Source organism: Dreissena polymorpha, chromosome 9 (assembly GCF_020536995.1).
Source record: "Dreissena polymorpha isolate Duluth1 chromosome 9, UMN_Dpol_1.0, whole genome shotgun sequence".
Taxonomy (NCBI): Eukaryota; Metazoa; Mollusca; class Bivalvia; order Myida; family Dreissenidae; genus Dreissena; species Dreissena polymorpha.
Window position 1 is genome coordinate 76,250,257 of NC_068363.1, and position 10,449 is coordinate 76,260,705.

Sequence of the window (10,449 nt, forward strand, 5' to 3'; positions counted from 1 at the left end):
ACAGGAGCGCAAAACTAAATGAAAGAGGAGTGCAGTGAAAAAAGAACGATGCAGGCAATAAAGGATAGATGCATTAAACAAAAGGGTAGAGAACAAGTAAGCTATGTCGTGGGAACGACTTACTAAGTATATTATAAGTGCAGTAAATACATCTTGCACATAGTGCCTTATGCTCACTTATGCTAACCATCAAGTCATGTCGTATATACAACTTGCTTAGGCCATACTAATCACTCAGCAAGTCTTTCACTTATGATAAATACAAGCTTAAACATAATTTATCCTATTACCAGATGAAAATCGATAGAATAACAACGATCGTATAAACATGAGCTTTATACTATCGCTATTTTCAGGGTATTTTCCGATTGCTATTTATAGACGGAACTACTTTTTAACCTCATTCATAAAGTTTATGTGAAAGTAATATTTTCAACGATCTCATCTATAGGCATAAAAAATAATGGATTTATAATTATTATCAATTCAGAATGTTATTAAATTATACGAAATAAAGAAATAAATAATATAATAAAACGTTTGTTTTCTTGTTATATATTTATTTTCATTTATTTATGCTGTACATATTCTGCACTAGAATTGCTGTTTGCAAAAGAACAAAAATCAACAGTGCCCCGAAAATAATATAGAGCTATCGTTATTGATTTATTGTTATTGATATAAATTAGCGTTGTTTCGTTTTCAACACAATATTATGAGTGGCATATGTAACACAGGTTGTTTGTTCGATAAAACGTTTGCTATCTCACGGACTACTTTGTTATAAAATCTACGCGGAATGACTCACTCGGGTTTGCCAACTTCCGAAGAATAAAATTGTCAAAAACTGCGATATTTAATGTTTATTAATGAAAAATGGGAGGAAATAATAGGATAAATAGAATATTATGTGAGTTTGGGATAAAGATCAAGTTTATCATGCTCGGCTCGAACCATGCTAGCGCTCGGCAAGCCTCGCGCTACCATGGTTCGAAACCTCGCATGATAAACTTGCATGGGAAAAGACAACAAAATTTATTCTTTATTTACTTAATAATTAATTTATTATTAATTTTATTTACTTTTATATGCTCTTGTAAATATCAGAAGTCTTAATTGAACATACAGAAAATATATGTAAAATGTGCCATGTTTATGCCAGGCTTGTCTATATATATGCGGAAAAGGGGTTTAATGCATGTGCTTGTGTTGTTTTTATTCTAAAATTGTGTTGTGGTATTTTTTTTTATATTTAATAAACCAACTGAAAAAAGACAGTATTAAAGAAGATATATATATATATATATATAGGTCGCCAGGTCGTTTCTTATAAAAACATTGATAGCACTAGAGTCCACTTTCTATGCCGAGTTGAAATCTCAGTCTTGTGTTATGAAAACTATTTCACGAAATAAAAGCTTAGAAATACATGTTTACAACTTGAGACACCACATGTATTACTAAACCTTGTAAATGAGAAGAAAAACATAAGACAACGATATATAAAGCCCCCCCCCCACACACACACACGATTTGAGACATCAATTAAAGGCTGTGGAACATCGCGTGTTATATCGCGGCCTTCTTCTGTTATATGTCGCAATCCCGAGTTATTTCTGCGTGCACGCCCGCGTTAACCTCAGAAACATGATTTTATGACATTGCCCAGTAGAATTAAACACACGTGCAACATACACTTAAATTTCCATGTTTTTCACAACATTAAAGTAAAATACCTATAATTTATGCTAGATTTATAAAATGTTTGCCTCTGAACCAATATTAAGCGACAAAATGTAATTTTTAAGACCGAGTAAGCCCTTTTTAAGGAAACCTTTCGGTCATGCATTTGCATCGAACTAAATTGTTTCTTTTATGGAAGGTAATCAATCACGTATAATTATCAAAGTAATCTTTAGCATTAAGTAAACTTTGTTTAAAAAAATGAGAAAAGAAAAAGATATTGATAAAACATTTCAGGCCGAGGTAGATTGTTTTATTGAAACGTAGATATCTGCCTTTGACTAAAACTGTATTATTTCTCTTTTTGTACCTCTGATTTAAGTTTCACTTTAAAAGTGATATAACACTATATTGCCGAGAAGGATCTGAAGTAAAATCGTTTTCGAAAAATTTAATGGCGAAAGTTTGCGAGATGTCAGACAGATGCAGATTTTTTATTTGAAAAATTGCCTTTACCTTTGCACTTACATGTAAGTAAAATTTTAAAAGGGAATATAAACATATACTCTGAAATAAACTCAAAAAGTTGATGATGTTTTAATATTGCTTAAACTTTAATTCTTTTTTTTTTCTTTTTTTTTTCATTTATAATTTTAAAAAGTCTAAATTTAAGATGGAAATGTACATATTAGTTAAAGTAAAAATTAAAAACACGATTTGTTTAACCTTCACTCATTACCTTTTATCAATTTAAGAAACGCAACGGTCTTGAAAAAAAGCAATTTTTTAAAGAGGCAGCATTCTGTCCACAGCAAACACACAGTGTAAACTAAAAGCGTTAATTGGTATGCCTGTTACACCACAAGTCTGTTCATGTGTAGGTACGATTATGTGGATCAGATAACATAAGAATTTGACGTAAATACACATATCTAATTACATATATATATATTCGATAGTTGTAAATGTAATAGTCCAATATTTAAGCGGAACTGTTCACATATTTTGGAAGATATTGAACTTTGTCATCAAATGCTTTATATTGCAGAATGTAAACATTGCATCTTAAAAGCTCCAGTAAAAAACAAGAATACAATTAATATAAGAAAAAAATACCCTCAACTGGGCTCGAACCACACTTCCCTGGAGTAAAAATCTAGCGCTTTGACCATTCGGCCACATACAATGAGTGATGTATTTTATACTTTATATAAGCTATCCTCGTAGTGTCACAAAATATAACGACAGCAACAGAACTCTCCAAATTATTAAATCGTTTCGCGTTGCAACGCTCTATAGTTTTCAGGATTTCAAATCGTCAAAAGATGCATATATTTGATATTTAGAGCACGGTATGTGTTCAGTATTACTGTTTCCTCACAAATATCCTAACTACAAAGAACATTTGCAAATCTGAAACTTTTTTTAAAATTGTGTCAATATACCAAAACGTGAAAAGGTCCCTTTTTATAATACATGTACGTAGGTTTTCCGGAGGTTTTTTACGCAACGCTTTCAGATAGTGAGCTGATTTTTGGAATGTGAGTCTACCAACATGACCTGCAGATGAAGTGTGATTGTCGAACCGATCCATTGTATTTTGGCGAAGATATTAGCATTGAACTTAACAATTTTCTCTAGAATATCTGGCGTTTGGCTTCAAAGCGCAGTATGGGGCATTGCGTTTCACAAACACAGGTTTTGTTTTTGTTTGCTTTACATGCTAAAAATCCTGAATAGTAAGATTGTTTAGTCATGTTTGATTTTGAAATTCTGACATGGATTAATGTTTAATTTAACCAATTTGAGTCGTCCTGTTTTCATTTGTATTTAAACGTTTACGCGAAAATATCGTGTTTTTAAGTACCAATGTATGCACACTTATCGAAGATTGGACGGATTTAGAATTCCACCATATCTTTACTTCATTTTAACTTTAAATTCATGATAAAACGAAATGATACATTCCATTTACAGATTGCGCATAGTATCACTGTACAACATTCAGGTTCGAGTGCAACTACTAACACCGAACTCATGGTATATGTCATGTAAGCGGAACATTAAGGGAGATAAGTGATATGAGAAGCGATGTAATACGTGTTATTGTACAAATGGTTTAACTTTACAGCAAACAGCGATAGTATTTCATCGAGAGGTAAGTCGCTTTACCCACGGTTAGCATAACCTTTTGCTTTTAACATGAGGCAGTTTGAAAAAACATTTACATTATTCTGTATTATTAAATATGCATTAAAATAACTAAACTCTGTCGAACAATCAACTCTCGATCAATACTGTGTTGCACCAGGGTTCAGTACCTTACGACGGATAAAGTAGCATAATGAAGACTAATCCATACACCTCTTACTAACGCGGTTCAATACATTGAGACAATGAAAGAAACACGATGAGCTATTTTTTATATGTATAACATAAGTTTAAGTACTTAATGACGGAGAAAAAAATACACATTACCTGATTTCATGTTTTGACAAATCAAATTAAATAACTTGTTTCAGCCTAACATGGAGTCTTTTTCAGGAAACGCACACCGTTTCTATTACAAATGAAGAAATAATTACTATGTGCGTTTTTCTTCCTTTCACCAATAGAATGGAAGAAACATTTGATATCATCATCATAGGGGGCGGCGTCGTTGGATGCGCATGCATATTCGAGTTGACGTCACATGGGTATTCATGTCTACTGTTGGAAAAGAACGAGCACCTTGCTGCAGAAGCAAGCTCGGGAAACAGGTGACACATGTCCACTTCATTGTCTTAAACAGTTCATGTCCCTTATGCAACAAACATGGTAAGTATTTCATTATCATTTTAATAGGCTCCTTTTAGGCTAAACAAATCAACACACAATGATCTTATTAAAAGAATACATGATATAAAATAACAGCCACATATGTACATATGGTATTGCATTTCTCATTATTATTTGTAAACATGTATCGTATTTATTGAACATATCCAGCGGGATGCTCCACACCGGTTTTGACGCCGCGGATAGACTTGAACCAGATTGTATTCAGCGATGCCAATCGCGAGTGTTTACGCTGTTTGACAAACTGGGAGTACCAGTCAATCATATTGGCGTCACTATGGTGGCATGGAATGAACAACAGGTTAGCACGTGCGAATCATTGTAACATTATGTTTGTTGTGATTGTTTGGTATAAATTACAATCATTGGAACATGTGACCATAGGCTTGTTGAAAGTAGCTGTAATGGCTTGCAGCTGACCCAACCAGATTGTCCGACAAATTGTCCATTATACAGTTTTTCATTAAAGGCTTTCGTATTTTGCAGCTCAAGAGGTTTTTACAAATAATGGCCAACTCAAACGCCGCAAAATGCACGACCATACATGAACTTAGCTGCTCAGAACTTTACAGAAGGGAACCAAACATCACTTCCGGAGCGCTAGGCGGTCTCTGGATTCCGAGCGAAGCAGTCACCGACCCGTGGCTGTTTTCGGTCCTGCTCGCTAACTATGCGCGTAAGAAAGGTGCACGCATTTTACTTCGATCACGTGTTTGTAGCGTAGTCAGGAAGACTGAGAAGTGGATCGTGGAAACCACAGGTGGAACATTCATTTCAAAATGCGTTGTGAACTTCGCCGGTCACTATGGTGACATAGTTTACATTTTGACGGGAAAATCGGAATTTAGGTAGAAACATGTTTGTTTACAAAACAAAACATGTTATTTAAATTGACTGTCGTGTTCTCGTAAACAATCTTAAAAACCCTTTAAATACTTCAGGTTTATTAAACCTACATTTATTGGATTTATTTTTTATAAATATTTACATTTGAACATACTAAAGATAACCAATTAATTATCACAAAATCTTACCACGAAAGGGTCAGTACACTGTGTACTCGAAATCAGCGCAGAACCTGCTGAACTCAAGCATACTTCCGGTGCCGAGTGATGTCACGAAAGGCGTCATAGTTTTCCGTTCAGGTATATTTAATGGAATGTTTATATTGTACTTTTTTTCCAAAACCACAACGCTGATAATGGCCTGATAACATTTTGCATTAAATTTCTATTTTATATTAGAGCAGTATGCGTTTTTAATTGTGTTCCTTTTTATCATACCACTATGATAGTATCGGTCTGATACAACGGTACCTGATATATTTCTTAATTTGAATCAGCTCTCACGTCGTTATTTTCAGTAGAAATGAATCAGATTAACACCAAGTTTTACACCAAGATGTAATACGTTTTACTTTTAAAGACGAAACGACCCCGCTCCAACAAAAACAGATTTTATAAATAATTATAAACGATGAACATATTTCTATATATGTACACAGTTGTTTGATGAACAAATACACATTTTTTAAGCCTTTTCATTTTACAATACTTCAGGCTCGGAATAATTTCAAAGACCGGCTCGGCAATCCTCGTATTTATATTAATGTAAGCACAACCGAATACATTACATAATGGTAGTACATTAACCTGCTATTCTTTACATAGACCATACTTTTAATATTGGTGATGTTACAGCATCACGTTACATTTAAAAAATACAGGTGACTTCATCGAACTAACATGAATTGAAAAACAATTGACACAATATATCTAATTTTCCACCAGCACATGTTTTCATTGTTAAAGCATCAGTTATACAATTTGGATTCAAGTCGCGCCGTTTCTCCAAAATTCATAGTGCACATACATCACAAGTGTAATACTGCTACGTTGACAATTAAATCGGTAGAAAATTGTGAGTTTCAAAGTTTGAAATGCGGTTAACATCATTCGCAGCGTTCTCATTTTTCAGTCTTTGACAACGTAATCGTCGGGCCGACAGCGGAGAATGTTGACAGCAGACGACAAGCACCCGTCGATGAATCCATTCGTTTTCGTCTCACAGAGGTAAACGCCGGGATACTGTGACATACGTGCATATTTTTCCGTACAGGAATGTAGTAGCAATTTCTTGTGAGAGCCGAATAAAAAAAAACTTTATAGGAATTCACAGTCAATAAAAGTGCTGGCTATAGAACAGAACAGAACAGAACAGAACTTTTATTTTCACCCAAGTATATAACATATACAATAAGGGCAATATAACAAAGTACAATTTTTATAACAATATTTTGACTTCCGATAATTTAGCAACAACAGCACATATTATCCAGCGAGGGTGGGGGTATTCAGAATGAGCATATATAAAGATATTGACTACGAGAATGTGGGAAAAGTTAATCAATTACAAAAAAACACCAAATTATCATACATAGTGAGCATTGCATGAGAATGAAATAACGGTTCGTAATTGTGTAGCCTAATTTGTCGAGGATTCTAATATTATTAGTGATCTTTAACCTTAATTATGCGGGGTTGTCTTGTTCACACGTCACTTAACTTTGCACGCGCAAAGGAAGCATTGTGCTGTTCGTTTTGTGCTTAGCGTGCAACTAGATCGAATTTATAAAGGAAATGAATATTACTTCGTATTGTTTTATCTATCGCAAAGTGTTCTTTGTATTTGCTAATACCACACACAGCAACTCAAACTGCTTTATTCGTATTAAAATACGATGTTAAACAAATGCATCGGAAACGTAACTTAGCTTATTTTACTTTCACTTTAATTTTGAAGAACATGATAGAAAAGTTCTGATTGGCCGATATACATATATCGTGAGAAATTGACCTTTCACAGCTCTCATCATGATATAATATCGAAGCGTATTTATGATTCTGATGTGATTTTGACCAGATTGCCGCCAAAGTGGTGCGATAACTGCCCTCACATCCGGTGGTCGCTCTGTACACAGGAGTCAGACCCGCAACTGAGGAAGGATTACATCATATCCGCCGAGATAGACAGGTCGATTGGACTTATTTTGTTAAGTTTTACGAATATGTATGTGATAAAAAGGGTAGCTTTTACGGATAAATGATTGTGTACTAACCGTTTCTGTTGGTACGATGGATCAAATGTATACGTCAGATCTACTAATATATATTGGAGCTTTAAATCTAAGAATTTAAGTCGACATGCATAAGAGGTTCGATTTATTTTTATATCCTCTGTAAGTGTAAGAAAATTTCAAACAATTCTTTGCACTTTCATATTCAATACAATAGAACCGTCATTGAAAGGATTTGTAATGTGCTCGCTTTCGATCGCACGATAGTGATAACAAGGCTTTAAACAAGTGTTTACGGATAAACATATTCACATTCAACAACTTTATACATAAACGGTGAACATAATTATTTAGTGTACACTTCGTTTTGATTTATATCCTTATTCACATCCAAGGGTTACAGGTCGCCATGTCGTTATGAATATTGTGTCCGACTAGCGACCGGGAAGTCACGGATTTGATCCTCACTGTGGAAGCGTTCTTTAGGTTTCCTCATATATATTAATTATCGGTTCTACACAGGAAACGGACTCGGACTCAATCGAACAAACATAATTAGGTTTTAAACTATTGGCATCGAAATGGTAATGATTAAAAACAGAAAACTCAAGAATGACGAAAATACTCAGAACCAAGAATATTCGTCAGTTTTGAACATGATCAGGCAATACATTTTGATTTTGTCATTTGTAAATGGTTCTTAATGAAGCGTTGTGTATTTGGAGATATTGCATTTTAGGCCATATTGAAATGTGTTACACTGTAAGATCAACCCAGTTTCAAGAGATGTTTTAAAGACATAAGTCTTAGAATTGGTTGGTGAATACGTTCCCGGGTCGTCTCCAGAACAATATCTATGTTATACAGAAAATGTAATACACACAATGCTTTAATTTAATTTTTATCGCTTTTTCAGAAACTGGATAACAGTCGGTGGCATTCGCTCAACCGCATTATCGGGCTCACTCGGTATCGCTAAAAAGGTGCACAGTCTGATGAAAACGAGTCTTAATATTGAACCAGACAGAGGTCAAAGTTTATTTATTTCTAAACCGGATGTGTCGTTTACCAGACATGGCTCAGCCATTGTTGATGGTGTGGAACATTTTATAACTCATCCTTTGAATTTCGCTGGAATAACGGAGAATGTTGCTAAATCCAGAATGTAAATAAACACTACATTAATTAGGAAATAGTAAACTGAGGTCCCTATGGCATTATAGTGACCAGCCAGGCAGCAACAAACCGTATATGGCTGAGGTCCATATACAGTTTGTGGCTGCCTGGCTGGTCACTATAATGCGATTGATACCGAAGTGGAGTTTACTATTTCTTATATTACACCGAAGAGTTTCCCCTTTACCATTGTACAGTGTTGTACGATTGTTTATGGTTTAGATCTTAAAAAGATAAACTGAAGAATTTTGCAGGAATAATGACGTCATTTCGTTAAAAAAAAATACGTCATTTTACAGTAAAACAGTGCAAATTAAGTGGTGTGTAACCCCGAACGGTCCATATACCAAAAATAGTGACCGGTCCATATACTATTAGGTTCCTCTATCGCATTTTATAGACTGAAACAGGTCATATAGGTATAGAAGGACCAATATCTCTGAGGTGTAATATTATGTGTTATTAATATCCTATATATTACCTCGTCAACAGTGTCATATTATGACACTAAAAAATTAGTTCAGGTATACTTAATGCTGTTTAGGGGGCTTAAATATTAATCATGTTTTGTATTCATAACTTGCAGTTCTTCCTGATTATTATTTACTTAATACACTTGCTTTGTTAAATATTGTCCCTATTGTATAATTTGTATACGTGTGTGAAATAAACGATGTTTTCTGTAATGTTTTGTTATTTGCCAACCATGCAATTGTTCAATAATAATTCAGACCCGATTGTGTATGTAGACTTTCTCTTATCCTCTCAAAACATTGCAGTATGTTATTTCTGTTTATATGAGTTCTCTGATATTATAAATATGAGATCAGCAACGTCAATCATAACACAACTTTCGATTGGTCTCTTAAACAACATTTCAGGCAAACCATTTCGGTCACTTGAATTTAATCACACTTTTCTGGGTTGGCCTGTGTACAAGTAATAAGTGCAAATGCAAGTCACCCACACGTGCAATACTTGAAACCGGATCCTTGGATTTGCTGTTCAGCGTTCTACCAACTGAGCTAGCCGGCCTTGATATGTCTTATTTCAATTTTCATATTTACCGTCTTGAGTTTTGTTGTTTAATCAATGGATGCGTTTAACTTGTAGTTGACAATGTGCACGTGGATAAATAGTTATTACCATTCTTTCCTTGGGTTTCATTTTATTTAAATTTTCGTATAGACCGAAATAAGACAATTTAAATAAATAAATTATATTACTATAAATTTAAAATAACACATACAAGACAACAAACATCAATTTATCGTGTAGTCTGGTCACGATCTGTAAATAAAACGGACTGAATCCAGTTGCAAGCGTGCATCTACTGTCAACAAACTACTTAGTCTCCGGCCACACTGACGTAGCCACAGGGCAGGCATTATTGCGAACACAATTATGTGACACACCTCATTTTCTTCAAAAAATGTTTTATATTTTATGATTTAAAATCTTTAGAAAAATCAAATTCTGAATTACAATGTATCTAACAATATTATGTATCAAAATATATACCCATAATTAGTATAATTAGATTCTGACGAAGGTTTCTACTGAAATAAATAAGTGTGGGAAATGTTATACAATGTAAATGTTAATCACAATAAACTGTAAAACAATAACAGGTCCGATGGCGTTGATCGATTGTCAAAGCTACACAAGGTGATGAT

The 10,449-nt window shown here is 34.1% G+C and overlaps 1 protein-coding gene across 1 annotated transcript; it reads left to right on the top strand.

Moving 5' to 3' along the window:
- Nucleotides 1–3,717: 3,717 nt before the first annotated feature.
- Nucleotides 3,718–9,332, top strand: LOC127846181 (glycerol 3-phosphate oxidase-like). Its single transcript, XM_052377358.1, is given in 8 exon segments — nt 3,718–4,442; nt 4,672–4,822; nt 5,008–5,369; nt 5,542–5,666; nt 6,499–6,593; nt 7,444–7,461; nt 7,463–7,554; nt 8,514–9,332. Coding segments are annotated over 8 exon segments (1,239 nt in total). The 5' UTR covers nt 3,718–4,299; the 3' UTR covers nt 8,767–9,332.
- Nucleotides 9,333–10,449: the final 1,117 nt, after the last annotated feature.